The 24208-nt window shown below is 40.0% G+C and overlaps 1 protein-coding gene across 2 annotated transcripts in view; it reads right to left on the reverse strand.

The window, feature by feature from the left end:
• The window catches only part of COL9A1 (collagen type IX alpha 1 chain), a 68528-nt gene that overhangs the window by 37439 nt on the left and 6881 nt on the right, over positions 1-24208 (reverse strand). For both annotated transcript variants that reach the window (XR_013830892.1, XM_079939826.1), the window contains exons 5-22: positions 22733-22786; positions 22433-22468; positions 19761-19784; positions 19344-19397; positions 17910-17963; positions 17235-17267; positions 16442-16498; positions 14980-15033; positions 10543-10596; positions 9190-9243; positions 6541-6594; positions 5093-5146; positions 4920-4973; positions 4743-4796; positions 3861-3914; positions 2789-2833; positions 1665-1718; positions 1507-1560 (exon numbers count right to left, since the gene is read on the reverse strand). Coding sequence is in view for 1 of the 2 variants with exons in the window: in XM_079939826.1 (XP_079795952.1) it covers positions 1507-1560; positions 1665-1718; positions 2789-2833; positions 3861-3914; positions 4743-4796; positions 4920-4973; positions 5093-5146; positions 6541-6594; positions 9190-9243; positions 10543-10596; positions 14980-15033; positions 16442-16498; positions 17235-17267; positions 17910-17963; positions 19344-19397; positions 19761-19784; positions 22433-22468; positions 22733-22786 (897 nt within the window). In the remaining variant the exon portion in view is untranslated. The remainder of the gene's footprint in view (positions 1-1506; positions 1561-1664; positions 1719-2788; positions 2834-3860; positions 3915-4742; positions 4797-4919; positions 4974-5092; positions 5147-6540; positions 6595-9189; positions 9244-10542; positions 10597-14979; positions 15034-16441; positions 16499-17234; positions 17268-17909; positions 17964-19343; positions 19398-19760; positions 19785-22432; positions 22469-22732; positions 22787-24208) is intronic.

Raw genomic sequence — 24208 nt, forward strand, 5'->3', positions numbered from 1 at the left:
GTCCTGCCATCAGCAGGGGGACCTACAACTGTACTGCTTTCTGCTCTATAACGTGAGTACGAGATGAAATAGGCAATTTTCTCAAAGCTCCAGCGCCCTTCCTCCACACCGATCAGTCTTTCTGTTGCTTCAGAAATAGGATCCAGCTATGACCTCACTGCTCTGACAGTCAGTCGAGGGAAAGTATTGGACACCGCCTGGTACAGGTCAGCTGACGGACAGCGGTGAGAGGTGGGAAAACTCCACACTCCACTCTCATATCGCGAGACACCTGGGATATTTCACTTTTCCGAAGCGTGAAAATCCTCACTCGACATACTCAAGAGACGCTCTTTAAAAAGTAACAATGATATTTGGGAACGTTTCTGTGTTCTCACTTGGAGTTCTTTGTGTTACCCGGCAGGCTTTGAAGATAAGAACTTAAAATCAAGACCAGGGAGAATTTTTTTAAAGTTAAGTTTGAGTGCATCATGTTTCATTTCCAAATCAGTTTCTCTCTAAGGGTTAAAGTGTATCTAGTGAGAAAATATACATAGCTATATTTGCTGCAAAATAGACACATTTATAAATTCACACTAAAAGAAGTCTGGCAGGTTCTCAAAAGATTAAAATAGAGTTATCACACGATCCCCTCGTAGGTATGTACTCAAGTGAAATGAAACAAGTCAACACAAAAACTTGTAGAAAAACGTCCACAGCAGCATTAATCATAATGGCCAAAAAGTGGAAACAGCCCCCACGCCCATCGATGCATGAATGGATGAATAAAACGTGGTACATCCATACAATTGAATACTATTTGGCGATAAAAAGGAATGAAGTACTGATACATGGTACAGCATAGAAGAACCTTGAAACATTATGCTAAGTGAGAGAAGCCAATCATTAAAAACCCCACATACTGCATGATTCCATTTATATGAAATTTCCAGAATGGGCAAATCTATAGAAAGTGGATGAGTGGTTTCCTAGGTTTGAGAGGACTGGGTGGGGGCGGGGAAATGTTGAATTGCAAGTGGATCTAGAGTTTCTTTTCGAGGTGATGAAAATGTTTTAAAGTGGACTGTGGTGACAATTGCACAATTCTGCAAATGCACTAAAACTCAGTGGATTGTATATTTTAAATGGGTGAATTATATAGTATGTGAATTATACCTCAATAAGGTTGTTTTTTTTAATCACACTAAAATATTTCCTACATCATGGGATGAGAGCAGAAAGGGTCAGCATGTTTTTTTTTTTAAATACTTCATTTTTGTTTCTACTTTCTAGGGGACAAAAAGCATATTGTATATCTAAGTAGCATTCCTGTTCCATTGTTTACCTGGATTATCACATGTTAAAACGTCAGAAGGCATTCCTGGATGAGTTAATGGATGAATGAATAAAGGAAGGAAGGAAGGGGGGGAGGGAGGGAGGGAAGGAGGGAGGGAGAGGCGGGAAGGAAGACCCAGCAAAGCCTGGGGAAGGCACTTTGGGAGGGGTCCACAGAAAAGGAATACTCACAGGGAGGCCCCGAGGTCCTCGGGGTCCCACCTCTCCTGGTGGCCCCTGGCGGCCCTGTTATAAGGAAGGCAGGTGAAGAAAAAGTTAAACTCCCTAATCCTTTGCTTAGTGATTACAACAGGTTACAAGGTATGAAAAGGTAACCTATGGCAACTTACCGGTTTGCCTGAATTCCCCAGTTGACCGGGCTTCCCTGGAGCACCTGTGTTACCCTGAAGGTAAAATACAATATTTAGAGTAATTCAGGCAGTAAATAAGCATAATGATCAACCTGTCTTACCCAGGCTGGGTATTTCTTACACTTAAATAGCGTCACTTTCCGGATTTTACATTGAGAGGTAAACTCTCTTTCTTGGTGGGTACATCCACGTTCTTCAGATTTAGGTTAGGAGACTGTTTTGTCACTTCCAGAGGCATAATATAGATGTCAAAAATGTTTAAAAGCGAAGGTCAGATGTCCAGAAATGAAGGTCTTTAGACAGACAAGAATAAGAGAGGATTTTTCTTTCTTTACAATGTGAATTGTATATGTCTTTCTTCATCGTTTCCACCTCTAATACAGTTCTTGGAGCCTTTTTATTGATACCTGACACGGACACCATTAAAATTGTAAAAGGTCATGCCAACATGAGGAAATAAGGGGTGCGCCCGGAAGCTCCAGGGAAAGCAGGTGTCTGGGACCCCACCCCACCATCAGTGGCTCATGGTCTGCTTACTAGGGCACATCTCTGCGCAAGACTCCATGAGCCACTACGATCGGAGGCCTGGAGCTGTGTAATCTAACAGTAATCAATTTCTACGTTATTCACAGTTTATCTGTTTTATTTAAAGTAACGCTATATTTTATCCCTTTAACTTTTTCTTTCAACTATTGTTCTTAAGTGCTAGGATATAGCACTTAGAACTGATCATTATGTGAACAAAATGCTTAATATCTTTTAGCTTAAGATAAGTCATCTTAATAATACGCACGGACATTTTCTATGGCTTAATATCGTCCTCATAGTAAATCGTAAAGAGCAATCAAACTGTCTCTGTTTTACACTGGCAGAGGATGACTCTTTCAAGAAGGTAGTCTGATCAGCAACGCTTTGTCAAAGTACTATTTCTGCAACTGGGAAAGAGATTAGCTTCTGAAGCCTTAAGGCCTTTTTGATTTCTCCTTAAGGTCAAACATAAAATAAAAGGCAGGTTGGAAATATATAAAATGATAAATAAAATATATTAGTAAAAGAATAAAGAAATAGATAAAAATATTAATTACAAAGTTTGCATCTTTTACCTTTTCACCGGCAACACCCTTTGCGCCAGGAATTCCAGGTATACCCTGAAAGCATGCACAGAGAACTTAGGTTTAATCACCTCCTCTGAGAATCCGTGAGATGCCAAGCCCACTGCGTACTGCCGAGGGGCTGGGGGCGTCGTGACAACCTCAAAGCTTTAGAGGGAGATTCTTCCTAGTTCCCCAGTTTGAACAGTTATAGACCTACCCACAGTGGAGAAGGCAACTTTACTGTAACTGGCTTGTTATGTCTGAATACCCTTAGAGCAAATTCTAGCTCTAAACTAAAGTTACTTCTCAAGGATGAACTTCCAAATTAGAATCCTATTTTCAGATCAACAGGAGCTCTTCCTGGCATGATTTCATGTGTGGAATACAAAGCAAGGACCTATCAAAAACTCTAAGCCTTAAGTAGAAAAAGAGAATGGCAGGAGAATGCTGGGTCTGAGATTTGGTGCCACTGGGAGGCCGGATTTCTCTGATTATTTTAAGGTGTCAGATATCATAATAAACCGAGGGCAGCCCTCATCATTGCCAAGTATCCCTTTTAACTTGAAATACTTGCCTCCAAAGGGCCAAGAATACACGTGGTATAACCCACGTGAACTTCCAGCCACATTAATGCAGGAAAACACCAATTTGAATAATTCAAAATAGCACACGATCAAACAATGAAATCTTATTATCTCACATCGTTCCCTGAACATCCTCTCAACCTCTTATGGCTCAACCCTGGTACAAGAGCTTCAGAACTGGTTAAAAGTAGGAGGAAGTATAAAGCCTGGACCACAGCTCAGGGTTAGTGAAATGACATAAGGAAGGTTTAGTGAACTCTAGAGAGAGGAGGGATGCAAAATATAAAGTTAAAGCTCAGGGTGGTTACCAGAGAAATAACTAGTTATTCAGAGAAAAAGTACAGAAATGTCAATGTAAAACTGTAAAAATATAAAATGAAAGCATCATTTCTTCTCCAGAACTTATCAAATTACATACAAAACATGTTTCTCCCCCAAGTGCATATCTTCCAAATATGTATATAAACCAATCAACATTTAAATACTCAAATACTTACAGGTAACCCCTGCAACCCTGCTTCCCCAGGAGGTCCAGGTTTCCCTAGTTCACCCTGAAAAAAATTTTTGTTGAATCTGTATGAACTGCCGTCCTTCTTTAAAGAAAAGGAAAGACCAAGACCTTCTAAGTAAAAGGAGTATCCGCACAGCTGACCTTACTCGCACTTTTATAGCATGACCCAGTTCAGGGCGGGGAGATGGGATAGGACTTAGGACAGAAATGCAATCAAAATACATAATTTCCTTCTGCCTACTTTCATCAATGGGGCAATTTTACTGACTTTCTGAAACCAAGCAAACAAACATTCTATTCTAATAATTTTTTTTTTTTGAAGTGTGGTTGATTTAGAATGTTGTGTTAATTTCTGCTGTACAGCGAAGTGACTCAGTTATACACACAGATACATTCTTTTCATTATTCTTTTCCATTATGGTTTATCTCAGGACACTGGATATAGTTCCTTGTGCTGTACAGTAGGACCTTGTTGTTTATCCATCCTATATATAATAGTTTGCATTTGCTAATCCCAACCTCCCAGTCTGTCCCTCCCCAAACTCCTCCCCTTGGCAACCACAAGTCTGTTCTCTACGTCTGTGAGTCTGTTTGTGTTTTGTAGATAGGTTCATTTGTGCCATGTTTCAGATTCCACTTGTAACTGATATCATATGGTATTTGTCTTTCTCTTTCTGACTTCTAATAAGTATCTTGAACTGACACTTGATTAAAAAATTAGGAGGAAAAAAAAAAAAAAAATTAGAAGGAGGAAAAAAGCCAAAACCAGCTCCATAAAAGTCCCAATGACGTAGTAATGGAAACCCTGTGCTTGGCTGGCCCCGGGCAGGGACGACTCCACCACCTTTAGACTAAATCACACAGCTACCTTTGTTCCCGGCATTCCAGGTATCCCATCCCGGCCGTCCACACCTGGCAAGCCCTAAAGACGCACAAAGAAACACACTGTCTCTTAGAAACACATTCTTCTTCCCTTCAACACTTTCTAAAGTTTTATTAAAATAAGCACTTTGAAAAATGGGCTTGATGACTACAGCTCACGTACCGTGTCGCCCTTGGACCCAGGGAGACCAGGAATTCCTCGAGAACCTTGAGCCCCCTGCAGGGTAGAAGGGAGAAGACAGACAAGACCAGTCAATTACCACGTGTACTTAGGTCACATCAAAGAGACCAGCACAACCTGCATGCTCGCGGTGATGAACGCGAATTCAAACTCACTCTGTCTCCCTTGGGACCTGTTTCTCCTAGAGGTCCTCGCCGCCCTTGATCACCCTGTATGAAAATAAAATTGCGTTTAAGTAAACCAAAGTAACTTTTTGATAGACTTTCGAAATTATAAAACACCATCTACGCTGCCTTACTATTGCCCTTTCATCCCAATGGCTTTGCTCTATCATGGATGCCTCAAGAAATCTTTTTATAAAAATTATATGGTCCTCAAAATTGATATAACCATAAAGATAATTGAGACGTACATGTCTATTGATTTCATTGTCAAGGCATAATGCTCTGTGCTCTTTGGATGAATAAGTATAATAAAATTAAGGTCCGCACTGCAGGTAACCTTGACATCCGTAACTATATCTACACATCCTCTAGCCTCATTGACTATCGTGGTGGGTCGAGGTTTGGACGAGTTGCCAACCTTTTCTCCATATTACTTGCTCCCCCAGTCAATAATAATGATTTCTGTCACAATTACCCAACTAATGTTGATATACGGTACAGGCGGTAATAGACGAGAAGAGGTGTCTTCCTAAAATATAGCTTTTGTTGAATTGCTTAACTGCTCTGAGACCTCAAATGGCTTCCTGTTCCTACTGGATCACTTCGCATCGCCCAGATTGGCATCACACACTCTCCATCATGTGCTTCGACCTTATCTATTCAAGTTCATCTTCTCAAAAGGAGCTCTGCACCCAGGCCGTGCCGGGCCTACGGCAGCGCACACCCCCATCACCCCGACAGGGCCTCTTCCCGCCTGTGCCCCGCCTCCCCCCCAGCACGGCTTTGCAGGCCCTCCTTCCTCTCAGGCCCGCTTGGTGCACTACCTCCACCACACGTTCTGGAGGTGGATCTTAAAATGTCATCCTTCAGTTACATTCTGTCCTTCCCACTGGACCTCGATAGTTGGAAATTCTACTTTACTATACCTTTTCTTCTTTTCAATGTGGTGTGAGAGATATTAATGAACAGCTCTTTGGTTTATTTACTTCCAAAACAGGTGTGAGGCCGTCCACAATAAGGACACATGTGCACACGGCCGTCAGAAGATCAGATAATGAGATCAGAAATCACAGGAGAGAAAAATGACAGAACTACCCAAGAACTTCAAGCGAGAGAGTTTCTGTGACTCTGTGCGTCCTAGCAACCAAAGCAAAAGGAAAACGCAGCAAAAGCCTAAAAACTTAACAAGTTGACTGTACTTATGAGAAAAACAAAACCCATAACAAGTCAGAAGAACGTTTCTCTGTACAAAAAAGAGATGCTTGTCTTAATTTTAAAATTTTAAATAAATATAGAAACTATTGCCCATTTTTCCACCTTATTCACATGTAAAGACACTTGCACACACACACACACACACACACACATAGCAAAAAAATCTATCATTGATCATTGCGAAAAAATCTATCAGTGGATCCCATGAAAGGAAAACTACTCACAGGTGCACCAGGGAGACCTTGTGGTCCGGGTTCTCCATCTAAGCCCCGAGTGCCCTGGAAATAAACGAGACAAAGAAATGAACTTGAGATCAGCCATGTATGCTAAAGGGCACACCAGTCTTTCTAAAGAACTTCAATAGCCAGATAAAAAGGAGGTTTTGTGTTTTGTAATATACACTCTATTCATCAGTGAACCCGAGGAGTATTTAATCAGAAACCTCAGATGTTAAAACACTGGTTTACATTCTCTCATCCCACCAAAAGTACCTACACCCAATCTTTGATACCACCCTGAATATTTTAAGTTAACAAACACTGCGTCCATTCCTGATTGCTGATATGAGCTACCTGTTTAGAGAACTTGGCAAGCCTACTGGAAAAGGTTTGGTCATCACACTCCAGGGTTCTCAGGATCCCTACAGGAATTCATTGATGGTGAAGACGAAGGGGCCACCCAAACAGTAGCTGCTGTGGACTCCACAGCCACCACACCAGTGGGAGGGATTTCTGGGACTCAAGATCCCCACCCAGACCTAGAATCAGGAGTCCAGCCGTGTGATTCAGAGGAACGAATTGTAATAAGGATTTAAGCATCTCCTCTTCCATCCTGGATAGATGGTAGGTTCAGTATGTATAAAGTGATTGATCTATTTTCTCCACAAGAGATTTACCCTGCTGAGTGATGATGGCTAAAAACTACAGAGTTTTATACATCTAATCATCGTGAAACTATCTCTGTCTTTGTTATCTGTTGCACATATCGCCTCCCTATTTTCATTATAAGAATGAAAATGTGATTTGAAAACAAGAATATGGGGCTTTCAGTGCTCTCTACATATGCTGCATGACAAGACACACTCCCCTGTTTAAAACTTCTTCTCCTCTACCAGGGGAACGAGAAGACAGATGGGCACCTGAAGCGAACAAGCCATCTCCTGACAAACAGGCTTGCAAGGAGGAGATGATAAAAGAAATGGAAAACAGTCAAAAGGGTTTTGGGTAAATGTCAGGCCAAGAAAACCAGGTGGACGGTGTCTGCAGTAAGAATTAAAAATTAGAAAACCTTTGCTAGAAGGTTCAGACGTGGGTGGAATCAAAGAAAGAAGCAGAGGCACCACAGAGCCTTGAAAACCTCTGATCCCTAAAACTAGAATAGAGCAGAAGGCGTTCTCCTTCCACCAGTGAAGAAGAGGTTTGGGAGACCTGAAAAAGCCCTTGAAGTCGTCATTCACGTTGCCTGGTGGAAGGAGAGCCAGCCTTCGAGTTATAGAAATGGCTTGGACGCTGCCCGTCTCTCTCCCTTTCTCTCTCTCTCTCTCTCTCTCTCTCTTATTGCTGTTCAGCACCAGCTCAGACCCTAACTGCTGTTACTAGGTAACCACTCCGCAGGTCTGAATTCACCGGAAGAGCTTTTATCTTTTTAATGAAAGCAATTGGACAAAAATCAGAGGAAATGAGAAATTTTGAAAACTACCAAGTAGCAAAATACCTCAAATAAAGAGCATATCAAGAACAGTAATTGGTTTCAAAGTGAGGGTCACGTATTTTAGGAAGTGATTTAAACCCAGAAAAAGCAAAAGCCTGTGTATCAGCAACTTCAAAATAAATGGGATTTATTTTTTAATAACAGAAGAGTACACACAGAATGTTCCTTAAGGAAACATGAGTACAGAAATGCAAAATATGTTTTTAAAAATACAGTGTTTTTAGAAAAGAAACCGCATTCTATAGGAAACAGAAGAGGGAGACGGGCACAATGAGAAAACCTAGACAGACAGAGAAAGCGGCTGAAAAAATGAAAGTGATGGAATTATTCATGAAGCAATTCCTTCGATCCACAAAAGTGTGCATCTCTTTATTGAAAAGGTTGAATTTCATTTACTGAGCACCTACAATGTGCCCGTTATCCTTGTCCGGTTGCTAATGAAAGACTCTGTGCTTCTGTGCAGAACAACATGAATTAGCCTCAGAGGTTCTGCAGAGGGTGAGGCGAGGGTCAGGAGGGGTGGTGGGCAAAGAGCCCCGTTTTTAATTCTCTGGAGCCTACAAATGGGCTTTCCTAACAAACTTTCTACAAAGTGCTGACCATTTCCTTAACATCTGAGAGAAGCTAGACACGCCCCCTCCACTCATACACACACACACACACACACACACACACACACACACACACGCACAGCAAGAAAAATATTTCTGAGCTCATCATGAATGCTCAAGCTTGCCTTGTTATTGCTTCTTCTATTCACTCAGACAAGCCATCCCTGCCCTGCCCTGCCCTCCCCACCAAGGGCAACGCGTCATCCTCAGCTCCACCTCTCCATCCTCCTCTGCTTTTGCCGGGCACTCCAGGTGCTGTGTCAGTGTTATCAGTGTCAACTACTGATAAAGAAAAGAGACTAAGCGTAACAGCCCTGCTTACTCCTATTTACCCAAAATAATTTAAAATATATAATAATAACAAGTATCCTGTGTATGACTCATTTCTATCATCTACGTTTATAACAGAAAGTAAGAACCCAACCAAACATCTACAAAGCACCAAGTAAGAAATAAAAAGTGACGTTGTTAAAGATAAGAAGATATTTGAAATGGCCCCAAGCTTAAACATTTATGCATTTTCGTAGTGTATCGTCACCATCATCATCTTACTTTTTCCCCTTTGGCCCCAGTTATGCCAGCGATGCCTCTCAAACCTTGAGCTCCCTGGAAATGTAAAAAAGAGAAGTAAATTCTCTTAGTTGAAGCGCACATTCCTTGATGTCATCACAAATGCTGATCGAGAAGAAGGATGTTATCATAACCAAAGGTAACACTGAGAAAAAGTGACATTATATTGCAGACAAACTTTCCTGGTTTACAAGAAAAATCCAAAAGGAATTCTTCTGATGTTAAAACCCTTTTTAAAAATTCTGAAGACTTACACAAATCTGGAATCGGAACAATGACTGATGGCAAAAGAGTAGGTATCATTAGCCTCAAAGAATCACGATAAAGCCTTTGACTTTTAACTCACACAGAATACACTGCCACTTTTGCCTCCTTCGTGGTTTGTAACGTGGTTACGGGTCACATGATCGTGATTTTAAACCTTGGACTAATTTTTCCCCACCAGTGTGTGCCATCCAAGGCAACAGGTCCCCACAAAAGCTTCTTCCTATAAGTGTAGCTGGGGTCTCCATCATTCACTTGCCATCACTCTACGTTACACCATTTCTACGATAAAAGGCATTCTGAATCCCAATCTGGGGCAGGAGGAAGCCATCTCCTCCCTTCTCGGGCACAGGAGTGGGTAATCCTCAAAATGAGGGTGCAGGGCGTCGATCCTAGGACCCCCTTCAACACTGAGTGTTGTCATTCTTGACTGTCTGGACCCACAGCAGCAGATGCCGTAGAGATGCTCCCTGGGGAGAAGCAGCGGGCAGACGCCCCATCAGGAAAGCGGGGTAGTCACTTCTGGGCAACTTGCTAACTGTCCACAATGGCTTAGGATAAAGTAGCTCTAGGCCAGTCATTTCCCCATGCTCTCACTGCAGAAAAGGGGGCATCTCCAACTGTTTGTTTTACATCCAGGTCAGTCCCGGTTCTCTGTAGATCAATTAGGAATGGCCTGAAATACACATGGCCAGGGTGATCCAGTCAGGACACAAAGTGAGATCTGGCCAAATCAGAATAAAGCCGCTCATTCTTGTGGGGCTTATTTTCTGACTCTGAAGGTAATTCAAAAAAGAATTCCAGAAATATTTGGGTCAATAGCGGAGACATGAGAATGACATGTGTTGTCTCCCGAGCTCGTGCATAAGTGTTCCAAAAAGCATACTTTTTACAAATCTTGCATTCCTTGACAGATGCTGTATATTTAAAAAATGAAAAACTGTGAATTTTACAGAAATATTTTGGCATATCCTCTCCCAAACCCCAGAAGTTCAGCAAGCAGTAATGATATCCTCCAAAGATCACCAGTGTCCCGCAACATAGTTAAATATGTTTCTAAAAATACTTCACCGGAGGTCCTTGAGCTCCAACCTGTCCAATTCCGCCCTGGTCTCCTTCTTCACCCTGAAAAAACAGAGAGAAGGGCACCAAATGGACACTGAAATGGACTCGGTCTAACTTGGCACGTGGTAAGTTCATCTGGCATCTCCTGAATTAGTCTACTATACTTGCTTAAATTATTTTATAGGAGTAGTCCATATTAATTGCAGAACATTCAGAAAATACAGAGATGCATATAAAGTCACCCAAATCCCACCTTTCCACTATAAACACCAGTAACATTTTGGATGCTATCCTTTCAAAGCTTTTCTAAAGAGAGAGAGAGGAGGGGAGGGAAAGAGGAAGAGGGGGAGAGAGAGAGGGAGTGTATGCATTCATGTTCCAAGTATGTGTGTTGTGGGTGTATTATTAAGAAAGTGTGATCACACTATGCAAACTTTTCCTTAAACTATAATATTTTAAATTATGATTTTCATTTTAACTTTTTCTTTATAGTTTTTGTACCATGCACAGTTTTTTTTTTTAATTGTACTTAAATCTAAATCTGTCTTTTCTTCCATGGCTTCTACCTTTGATGGTGCTCGGAAAAGCCTTCTCTGACACCCCCAAAATATATGAATATTCATCTATATTTTTCTTCTAGTAATTTTATAGTTCATTTCTTACATAGAAATTTTTAGTTATCAGTAATTTATTTTTATGTAAATATAGAGTAGAAATCTATTTTTTTCCTGATAACTGGCACTCTATCCAATATCACTTATTGAATAATAGATTCTCTCCACCCAGGCTGCAAAATTCATCTTTAATGTATGTTAAATTGATAAATATACTTGTTTCTGGACTTCCTTCCTATTCAGCTATACTGTTCTGCTGTATGATGTTGTCAATACCATAATGTTTTAATTATCGAAATTCTATAATACATTTTAATCTCAGGTTGGGAAAATTCCTTTACCTTTATTTTTCGTTTATAGTTACTCTTATTTTCAGATTTTCTTAAATGTTTACCCTTCCACATGAACTTTGGAATTGTTGGGCAGATCTTCACAAAAACACTGCTTGCTTTGTATTAGGGCTTCATTAAATTAATAGATTATATAGAGAGAGTTAGAATATTCACAATACTGAGTCTTTCCATCTCAGAGCTCAGTGTATCTTCATATTTAGTCAAAACGTTTTCTTTTTCTTTCCACCAGTAAAGTTTTTTTCTTTTCATTTTGTTGAATACTTCTTAAGTTTGTTCTAAAGTATTTAGACTACCTGGTGGCTATTGCCAATGGAATCTTCTTCCATTATGTTTTTTAACTAATTATTGGTTTAACTTTTTGATACTAATTTTATAATCTCTGATATACTTTAAAATGTTAGGATATTCTAAACAGAAATCCAACTACTGTTTCTTACAGAAAGATTCCTTTATGGACTCTGGGAAAAAAGTTATTTTCTCTCTGACAAAGGTTTTGCTTTTCACAATAGATATACTGTTCTACATTTTCTATGGTGATGAATAACTTAAATTGTGAAATTCATCATGAGAAACATTCTTAGTTTTTGATGTTTGTTTATAATGGTAGATTAAAATCCAGTTCTATTGTTTATTACATGTGTCAATTCACCCATTTTCCTACTCCACATGCTATACTTTATACATAGAGGTTTTTGCGCACACACACACACACACACACACACACACACAAAGAAATACAAAAAATTTAGTAGCAGTGTTAATATAGAACATTTGGGCATCTAGTGCAAAGAACTAGGCTATACCTAAATAATTTACACTTGATGTTTGAATGAACTCTGAGAGTCTTACATAGTGTATCTTTGTCTCGTAATTATATTCAGATTACATTCCATCAGAACATAAGATTGACAGTGGAGGGAGATGGTCCTAATGGGAAAGCCAGTGAATAAGCTAGTTTATGGAGCGGATAATCAACACATGTGTATGGTTAAATACTACTTGTATTTCCCCATGTAAGTACAAAAACAACAGTGATTGTAATTTTTCATTAGCAGGTTTTGGGGTATTTTCCCATAGATTCTTGATAAACCTTGGAGTAATGTATTTGACTGAAATATTTCACCAGCAGATGAATAGCACACAATAACTAATCAATAACCACAAAGCTAAATGACAAATTTAGGAATAGCAACTTATTACCGTTTTACTGAAAGATTTTTGACTATTCATTCTTATCTTTATAAACAATTTTTAAAATCTTCATTAATTAATTTGTAGAGTAAACTCAAGGCAGAACTGTGAATCTGAAAGCAAACTTCAGGCCCCTATAGTCTCATAATTCTTATCTTTCTGCTTTCAGTTTACAGTTAAAAGCATCTATTAGTCCTTTCAAGTTTCATTGTTCAAGGAGCTACCTTATCTTCATAGGCCGATTTTCAAAGACACCACTGAAAGTGTTAAGTGACATAAACATGTGAAATAAATTAAAGGAGTTTTCAACAACTTTTAATGAAAATTTTGGCCAGTTACCTAACACACCAAACAATTTGCAGGTTCCCCAATGAAGACCAAACCAAATTTGAAAGTCCAGATCACTAACTTGTATAGGTCTCAAAAATGCTAGTTTCGCGGGAGAGTGGAGAGACACTCTGACTGACAGGTCCATTCCCAAATCCCATGGGATGGGGAAGTGGAAGTTCCCCAAAGAAAAGAGGTCACCCCAAAAACAGAAAGGGATGCAGGGCATCAAAAATAGCAGAAGTCTACTCAATCTGCCTTATTATGCATATTACCTCCTGAATATTTGGTGTGATTTAATATTCCTACACACTTGTTTTTGAGGTTAGATGATAGTCTATTATATGGGTATGTCATACTTAATTTAGCCATATTGGACATTTTTCATTTCTGCGCCCTTAGCGCTTAGAATAAACCTGGCACATAGTGGGTACTTAATAAATATTTGTTGGTTTTTTTAAATTACGAATTGAAAAATTCAATGGAGGAATGAGCACACAGAGAAATTTCCAAAGTACTTGATTTTTTTTTTCTATTTTCTCCAATTTGACGTCAAGAATCCAGCTGTTATATGCCAGATAAATAAAATGCCTTAACTATTCAGAGCCTAAGTAATAAAAGACTTTTTAAATGAATGTTCATACTGTAATAAGGTACTGGAAATTGGCTTATTTATCCTCATTATCTGAGATTGTTCAACAGCTTTACCTAAGGAGTTCAAGAATATTAATGCCTGGGAATTCCCTGGCGGTCCAGTGGTTAGGACTCCGTGCTTTCACTGCCAAGGGCCCAGGTTCGATCCCTGGCCGGGGCAATAAGATCCTACAAGCCCTGCGGCATGGCCAAAAAATAAGGAATATTAATGCCTGCCTGAAGGTATTAATAAATTGCCTCTCAAGCTCTTAACTTCTAAAGAAAAAGACTTCTGCCATCCAATAATGGTGTAGAAGGACATATTCAACAAAGTCTAGAAGACCCACATTGATAAGAACAGTTTGACTTTGTAAAATATTATGGAATTAACCGGAACTAAAATTCTACCGTACAAGAAGTCAAATTCTTAGTTACTCTAAAGAGATTTCATCCTAATGGATGAAAAGAAAAGGCAAATAGGTCACCTTACTTTAAATTTCAGCCTTGGATTTTCCGTAGGACATGCCAGCCCCAAAGCAAGTTGTGCTGTGGATTTCAGTTTCTACCCAGAATATAATATAAGTGCCAATTGCTAACTTCCAGATTACTCAAAATCTAAGTTACACTGAAATTAGGTCAGAAACAGATAAATTATTTCAGAACTTAAGATGAGAGGCTATGAGCCAATTACCAACTTCCCTGTTTGCTAGTCTCAGCAACACTTGTCATGAAATTTTACTCCTGTCATAAAAATTTTGCTTAGTGGAGTGGAACAACCAGCTAGAATAACACTTGACTATCAAAACCATCAAGGAAAAGAGCTGAGTGTGACTGATTTGAAAAGGAAAGCAAGGGGTACAAGGGGCAGCAACACAGGAAAGAATGAAAGTGTATGGCGCTTTCTTTGTTCTTTTTTTTGTAACTGAACAATGATAGAATATGATGCTTAATCAGAATATTCTTGCATCCACTGAGAACTTGTTAATCATCACTGGAAAAGGAAGGGTAAAATAGTATGCCTTTATTATCCCTTATAATTCTTTTTTTTTTTTTTTTTCCGGTACACGGGCCTCTCACTGTTGTGGCCTCTCCCATTGCAGAGCACAGGCTCCGGATGCGCAGGCTCAGCGGCCATGGCTCATGGGCCCAGCCGCTCCGCGGCATGTGGGATCTTCCCGGACCGGGGCACGAACCCGCGTCCCCTGCATCGGCAGGTGGACTCTCAACCACTGCGCCACCAGGGAAGCCCCCTTATAATTATTTATAATGAAAGTGATCACGACCTCCTAATCACAATTTTCCCACTAAATATTCATTGTCCTTACCTTGTGACCTTGTCTTCCAGGTTCACCAATCTCTCCTTTAGCCCCCTTATGACCCTAACAAATGCAAAAGTACATAAGTACAGAAATAAATAAATAGACAAGCAAACAAACGTGTTGAGTTTGGCACAGAAAGTGGTCAGAAGGCTCACGAAATGACCTTGCTCCCCCCAAATCTATGTCCATAGGCTGCTAACCGAAAGGTTATGTCAGAGAAATGACAGCCTTAGAAGACCTTAATAACACCATGTGGGCTACATGACCACAGTATATAATAAATATCAGTTTCAGTTAATAGACAAACTCTGTTCGAGAATAGCAAACACCCCGTTACCTAGTTCAGCCACTGGGCAATGACTCACTGCCAGCCAGTCCCTAACCCTCCCCCCTCAGCTCCCTCCCACAGTTGGGCGAAGGGCATGGAGTCTTCTCCAGCATCAGTAACTCGCTCTCCACAGGTGACGGCTGACACACCCAACGGGCTACTCTCTGCTCTCTGGAGGCTCCCCTGAAAACCTCTGCTTCCTCTGTGCCCATCTCCTTCCTGGAAGCAGAAGAAGGGCTTCCCCAGACACACGACTTTCTGCCTCTTCTTGTACACAGTTTAAGTGCAGGTGACAAGCTATAAGCGGCAGCCCGTGAAGGTTGCAGAACATGTGCAGAAATCCTCATCTTTCACTGTCAAGCCACCTGTTCTAAGCATATGTGCGCTTCGGGTCAGGGACATGGGGCAAGTGTGAAATAAACATTCTGAAATTAAGTCTGTCAGAGCTTCCTTCCTCAGAACCTTTCTTGTACCAAGGGTGCAAGTCTCTGTGAAAAACAAGACACCAAGCCAGGCCCAAGTCCTCTGCAGTTATGGGAACCCCCCAAAGCTAACCTCCATGAAAATCACAGTGGGAAACCCAAGGCCTTTGAGCCTTTGAGATCTTTGGCAGAACTTCCCGGGTCTGGACTAGAGAGAGAAAGCCATTTAACCCCAGCTTTTGGTATTTATTCTCTTATTTTTATGGGCAATTTTGAAGTAGTTATGATGGCAGAGTGAGAGAAAAACACTTTTGGAAAATCTCTTTTCTTCTCTATTTTGCACAGTTTTTCCAATTCTTTTTAACTAAACCAGTTTCACATACATCATGTGTACCGTCCCTGGCCCGCATCTCTCATCACTGGAGCAAACTTCTGAACCTTCATTTGGTGTTGTAGGGTCCCTCCATTCAATACATTTCACTGGTATTTCTTCCCTGAACAGCACTGAATAATCAAGCATCTGTGTCTGTCAGGGTACCAGCGGGAATCTCCAGGACTGTATAAGGACCACAGAATAAGAGACACAGACTTGCCCAGTCCATCAAAGTGGGCACTCCGCACCAGAAAGGCCAGTGCTTCAAGGAAAGGCTCTCCTTTTCCTGTGGATAATACTCTTGAAAACAGAAACCAGAATACAGCATGGAAACTATTCTCTTACCCTCATGCCCGGCAGGCCTGGATATCCAGAGCGGCCCGGTGGACAAGAACTGGGACACTGCCCGAGAGACAGAGAGACAGTAAACCAGAGCTTCTACTTTATGACAAAATGGTACATCCTTTAGGAGTCCAGCTACAGAACCCCAATTCAATTATATTCATGAAATAACTCTGACTAACCCCTTTCCTTTTTTATTCTTTTATTTTTAAACTTGGAAATATTCCTAGCTTACAGAAAAGTACAGAGAACATAACAAACCCTTTCCCCACGTATCCGCCACCCAGATTTAATGAATGTCACTATTTTGCCATATTTACTTCAGATTTAACTTGTTAAAGAAATAAAATGATTGCAGACAGGCCACTGTCCCAGGACCTGACCTCTGTCCCCTCCCACCCGCCCCCCACTCCAACAGCTCTGTCCTGAGGGTCACGTCCCCCCAGCAAATGGACCAAAATTGCATTTAGTGCAGTTTTCCTACATTGTTTGAATATTAGTCTATAAGGAAAACAAGTCTCAGAGCGGATTGTTTGACTTCTGGTGAAAAAACATGTCTTAGTCATAAAGTAAAAAGATTATGGAAAAAAAGACATTTCTATAATGAAAAACGGTTTTTCTGAGTGTACACAAGCGACCAGTTCACCAGTCCGGCCGACTGCTCTGCTATCTGAGTAAAGTAAAAGACAGAAATACAACATATTCCAGTGAGGTCATTTTAAAGAGAATTCACCTTTTAAAGAGAATTCCTGGTCTTTGACCTAAACTGTACTTTGTTCAAAGGAAAACGTCTTACCAATGGATCTCCGTCATGAAAGCCAATTGTTCCCTAAAGTAAAGAAAATACTAAAGTTAAGAATATAGTGAAACATTTTAATTCAAACTACTAACAACAGAAAGTTCATTGGACAAAAATACAATCAGTGTACTTGTTCAATAACCTATACGGAATAAATAGCGTATAATACGCTAACATTCTAAAAACTTGACCTGGCCTCTTCTGTTTGGAGAAAACTAAATTGCAGTAGATTATTTCTTTCAGGGGACTGAAGGGAAATAAAATGAGAGAATAGAAAATATGGAGAACTCTAAATCGTAAATTAAAAATAAGGATAATCTCCTAATTAACTGCATTTTTAAAAGTACTTAACTGTAAATCCTTCGTAAAAACGAGTTCCTTTGAAAATGTTCCCTTTATATGTCCAAGGTTTGAACATTTGAGAAACCACAAGCCTCAAAGCACTTCAAATACAATCAGTAAACCAGTCCCCGTGAAAACCATCTTTTAAATTATTGTGATTTCTCTACTGTTCTGGCCTAAAAAGACTATGCTCTGAATGAGTGAAAAAATCATAGCCATTCTGGAATTTTAGGACAATGACTTGACTTAAAGGTACTTCCATTTTTGGTTCTTAGGTTTCTTTAATCCCAACCCTCAGGCACAGAGAAATTCAATCTTCAAAGAACTTACGCTGGGTCCCGGGGGACCAGGGGGGCCCGGTGGTCCTCTTCTCCCAGGGTCACCCTAAGTTATTTGAAAATTGTGACACAGTGGTTATACACATGTCAAAACATAGTGCGTAAGACTGGCGAGGCATGAGAAACTGACATTCCTAGAAACCCTGCAGAGCTCAGCCTGCATGGACCTGCCACCAAAATCGATGGGGGACCCACAACCCAACTACCTCCACAAAGCCAGAAGAATAAAGGAGTTCCGGTCTCACCAAAGTAGTAAGACAAGGCAGAGGGAGACTTGGGGGAAAAAGCCAGTCCTTCTCTATAGGATGATCACTTTATCTACTCTGCAAACAAACTGGAAACACTACGTATTTCTCTAGTTGATTTTCAGGGGAACCAGGACAGCCAACAAACTGGAAACACTACGTATTTCTCTAGTTGATTTTCAGGGGAACCAGGACAGCCAACAAACTGGAAACACTACGTATTTCTCTAGTTGATTTTCAGGGGAACCAGAACAGCCGACACTGCTGATGCTGCCCAGCTAACAGCAGCAAGGAAGGCTTGCGCCTGCCTGAAGCTGCAACAGGGAAGGTCGTCACCTCTGCAGGGCCAGCCACCCCTGGGGCTCTTCACCCAGAAGCTATCCCTCGGTCTGTCACTGCACGCTCTTGCCATTGGGACGGAAGGTCAAGATGGCTAAATTCAAATAAGCCATTCAGATGAAAATGGAGTCCAGTTAGACTTATTATCCAGAGTTGACTCCTGGCGCATCTCTTCCTTCCTAATGTTCTATCATAAGAAGTCAAAAGCATCTGACAATCAATTTTACAATCATTTCATATTCATTCATCATTCACTAAATAAATTTGTCAAACAGTAGCTCCTACAGCCTCTCCGTGGATTTACTATTACCTATCGTTCAGAGAACGTCAATGATTCAACGTTTTTTGAATATTTATTGAATATGAACATCAAACACATTACCAGCAATTTCTTCCATGAAGTTCAGCTCTTTACTGACTAAAGTTAAGTTCTGTCAGTTCGATTATGATTTCATGATCCTAACATACGTGTACATGGTAGTAATTTTAGACTATTCACTTCATTTCCTGCAGAGAGACTAATAAAAGAGACACTGGACCCCAATCCTGGCTGAGAGTCTGTAAAGCGAAGGTGACACTTCTCCACTTGATCACTAATTCTAGAAGTTGGGAAGAAAAGTTTAGCTGAAAACTTCAGGGAAAAAATTTAAATCACTCTACAAAAATGAGGGGGCATTATCACCCTGGTCTTCATCAATATTATAAACCAGAATGAAATTCATCTGCCGTTTCTTGGATTTGCAGGGGGAAGCATACAGCTAGGGCGATGAGCCTTCCCTAGTAACATCTTCCGTTAAATCAGCAAATGTTTATCAATGCGCTGTGTGTGTGTGTGTACTCACAATTGGTCCAACACGGCCAAGCTCTCCGGGGAGGCCTGCTCCCCCAGGAGGACCCTGCAGTCAACAAATTAAAGGGACACGGTGATTTACGGATGCCTTTACAATCTATGACAAGTGATATCAAGTATGATAAGCTGACTTAGAATTACGTATCTGGGCTAAGATTTGGTTTCCAACGAGAAATTTGGACCAAATTTTAATTACTTATATAGAAATTAATTAAATTAACAGAAATTCCTTAAATTAATAAAATACTTTTAGCAGAATAGGGGTGCTGTCATAGTAGCCCCGTAAGATCATTCAGGTAGGACACTATAAACGCCACTGGGAACAGTGTTAGCTGGAGAGTAGGGTCGGGATCTGAGGAATGGGCCATTTTTGTAGACTATGTAAAACAAACCAAGAGATAATACTTACAGGAGGTCCAGGGATACCACGGCCCTAAAAGATGAAAATAAAAGTTGTTACGGTACGTGACCCATACTTAGTGTAAATACAGACACAGAAATAACTCAGTTCAAAAATAAACAATAGGGAACTAAGATCCCGCATGCCACAGGGCAACTAAGCCCACGTGCCACAATTAGAGAGCCTGTATGCCACAGCTAGAGAAGCCTGAGTGCCGCAACGAAGAGCCCATGTGCCACAACTAAGACCCAAAGCAGCTAAAATAAATAAATTAATTAATTAATTAAAAAAATAAATAAAGTTTATCACTAAATAAACATAAGATGTTCATTCTACAGAAAGGACTGGGTAAGGAAAAGCAAACATGGCTCTACTTCTAACGGAAGAAATTTGCTTCAGCTCCTCAGATATTCTTTTGATGTCTAAGCTAACCAGTAATATTTTTTCCAAACTTTTTTTTAAAGAAAACCAAGATACCGTCACTCACAAAGAGGCACAACCAGACTTTTTCATACTCTTTTCCATTGTAGGTTATTACAAGATGATGAATACAGCTCCCTGTGCTGTACAGTAGGTCCGTGTTGCTTTTCTATATCGTATGTAGTAGTTTGTATACACTAATCCCAAACTCCTAATTTATCCCTCCCCCTCTTCCCCCTTTAGTAACCATAAGTTTGTTTTCTATGTCTGTGGGCCTATTTCTCTTTTGTAAATGAGTTCACTTGTATCATGTTTTAAATTCTGCATATAAGTGTTATCACTTGTCATGTTTTATAAGAAACCTACATTAAAAGCAATACAATACTGCTTTAAAGTTTCTAATGTGATATTTGGAAGTTCCCCAAACTTCCTCTCCCTAGTTTAGGGGAGAACTTCCTAAAGTTCTCTCCCTTTAGCACAGAGAGGCGGGGGAGAAGAAAAGGGTTTAGGAACACACCCTTCGACAGGTAGGGCTATATGCAGACACCAAATCCAGTAGATACTGAAAATGAAACGGTGTCACTCATGAAATAACCTCCAGTGGATCCTAATTTAGTATGCTGAATTTTATTTTAGAGCTGGTCACCCCATCTCACACTCCTTTACATTTTCTATCTCTTGAGCAACACCGAACTGCGTGTAATCAAGGGTTGAAACCACGCCTTCCGCAGCCTCGCAGCCTGGATTCCAAGCACAGGGCCTAGTACATAAGAAGCTCTAATTCTACGCTTGTTGAACTTAATAAAACTGAGCGTCAGCAACCTAGAGCCCCTATTCTCTCTATGCTTTCCGGGGTCAGTCTCCCGGCCTTGGGTTTCCTCTCCTCTGTTGGCTTGAAACCCTTGTATTCATAACTGTCTCTGATACCATATTCCTGATAGCTTATACTTCCAGACCTCCTTCTCTAAAATATCCTTATATGAAGCACCCAGTGGAATCAGTGTACATCCTCTGATAATGATATTATTTTTTTAACATCTTTATTGGGGTATAATTGCTTTACAATGGTGTGTTAGTCTCTGCTTTATAACAAAGTGAATCAGTTATACATATACATATGTTCCCATATCTCTTCCCTCTTGCGTCTCCCTCCCTCCCACCCTCCCTATCCCACCCCTCCAGGCTGTCACAAAGCACCGAGCTGATCTCCCTGTGCTATGCGGCTGCTTCCCACTAGCTATCTACCTTACGTTTGGTAGTGTCTACATGTCCATGCCTCTCTCTCGTTTTGTCACAGCTTACCCTTCCCCCTCCCCATATCCTCAAGTCTGTTCTCTATTATTTCTAATTATCTAGGCAGCCACAACAAGTATGAATTTCACATGAGCAGTATGTTTTAATGATAAGTGGGACTTTTTTTAAGCCATTCTTTGAAAAATTACTTCTATTTGAACATTTTAATATGTGGATCAATTTGGGGAATAAATGTTCTGCTTGGCAAAACCAAAGTAATCAATAAGTTATTTCATTATCAGAGACCTAGAGGTTTGATAAATTTCACTAAATCTAAAACAAAAAGACATCTCTATAAGATGTTGAGCTCTGAGCTGAAAATATGGGAGAAAGGCCAGCAAGATATTCACTTCTGCAGGTAGACTTATAATGGAAAAGTTGACAGACACTGAAATAAGGCAAAGAAAACAGTGAGAATAGAAAACAAGGAGGAAAAATACAGATTCATGACAAGAACAAAAGAGGAATGAAGAGCAGAATAGAAAAAAAGGTAGCAGCCTGAGAACCCAGTTCTCTTGTAGACTGAAATAACACAAGTCTGCCAGATTATGCAATGTAGAAAAAGACTTGCCAGGGAACCAGGTGGGTGATAATATCTGACATATCTGACAGCCAATATTTCATTAGAGATAAAACCAGTTGTGAAGAAAGTGGTGTGATGCCCAGGTCTAAACACTGAATACTTAGATTTGCTGTTGTTATGCAAGAAACATTTTCCATCAGTGGGGACAGAGAGGGGGATGTCTACTGGGAAACGCTACCTGCAAACAGATGTATGTATTTTACACCATACATTCAAATTGCTCTAAAATTTCTCTACTCATAGTCAGAATGCTTATCACAGCAGATAAGTCATAAACTCCTTTGTGATGTGTATTATGTAGAAAACTACATTGAAAAATTTCACAGTGGCAGAATTTTACCTAAAGATAGGAGATTATCAACCACGTCACTTTACATTTACTTACTGGAAATCCACGAGGTCCCGGCACGCCAGGTTCTCCCTAAAAATAAAAATAGCTCCATTGTACTTAGCTTTTAGCAGAATGAATATGTAAGTATGCAAACTGGGTAAATATTGAGATCATTACAACACTCCATCTTGGTGTTTCGGATGTAATTTAATTCAACTGAAACACGATTTTAGTTGAACAAGTGTATTTCAGCTACTTCACAACTAATCTGTTAGTTGATATGGAAACACCACAATGAAATTATGCTTCCACACTTAATTAATACCAGCAATTAATACCAGGTGGCTAACTTACTTTCTGTCCTCTCGGTCCAACAGAGCCAGGAGATCCATTAGGTCCCGTTAATCCCTAATAAAGCAAGATGATGTTAGAACTAATACAGCATCCTTAGGCAAACCACTAAGTGGATAATTTTGCTTAATTTGTTAATTATATACAGGATGGTTGCCTAAATATTTGTAAAGAAATACCTTTGCATATTCTTTCTGAAAGCTAATGTTTAAGATCTGCCTGTTAGTTACTTTCTGTTGATATAAATTCTATCCTATTCCTAACTTCCTGCTAAATGCATTGTTTCTCACAGGGTTCAATAATTTAGTACTTTTGCCTCTGCTTTGAAAAATGCAAACTAATAGTTACAGTGTTCTAATAGGTTAAGTCTGATACGATGACGGATCTTGTCTCTGCCATTTAGCCATATTTATGTACCTCCTTGACTTCGTTTATAAAACAAAAACACTGTATGTCTCTGTAGCTTTTGAATCACGTCTTGAGAGTTAAAATGTTCCTTCAATAGTAATTAAAACTAATCCATCGTATTATTGCCTTAGAGCCGTCGAAAGCTCTCTAGTCATCTTAGCAATGATGACTGCTTATGGAATACATTAACTTTTAATTTTGAATCACTTGAGAGCATGTATGTTTCTAGGTGATGTCCCTTAGTAAAACGGCTATTATTAAGTATACATTTTCATGTGTGCCACTCAGTATGTAGAACTTAAGTCAATTACTGAAAATTAGTAGGGAAAATGACAATGTTTGGAAGTGATGCTTTAATAGCCGCGTTAGCTTTACATATGATGGTGATAACTGTGTTTCACAGTAATCGACTTAATAGATATCAAAGCATGATAACACCACGTGCACATCCAAATTTCCACATCAGGTAAAGATGCATTTTTTGTTTCTTTTTTTTGCGGTACGCGGGCCTCTCACTGTTGTGGCCTCTCCCCTTGCGGAGCACAGGCTCCGGACGCGCAGGCTCAGCGCCATGGCTCACGGGCCCAGCCGCTCCGCGGCATGTGGGATCCTCCCGGACCGGGGCACGAACCAGGTCCCCTGCATCGGCAGGCGGACTCTCAACCACTGCGTCACCAGGGAAGCCCGCATTTTTATCTTTGTAATTTTTTCTTTACTTTTAGATGTTGTCATTTATAATGTAATCTTGAAGGGAACACCTTGCTAAAGACAAATATGTGTATGTGTATCTATAGATGTATACATACATATATGTACATATATGCATGCATATACAATATAAATACCTTATAAAACCTATACATTATCAAGATTTCGAAAAAGGCTAAAATGATATTAATTGAGGGATGGATTCCTTGAAAATATGAAAGCCCTACTTAAAAATAATCACCCAAATCCATATTTAATCTGTCCTAGTCTGCATAAATATCAATAAGATGCATTCATGTAGCTTATATAGAAAACTATTTCACTGATCACCACTTTTACATTTCTCTACATCAATTATTTTCC

The sequence above is a fragment of the Stenella coeruleoalba genome, assembly GCF_951394435.1.
Source record: "Stenella coeruleoalba genome assembly, chromosome: 12".
NCBI classification, from domain to species: Eukaryota; Metazoa; Chordata; class Mammalia; order Artiodactyla; family Delphinidae; genus Stenella; species Stenella coeruleoalba.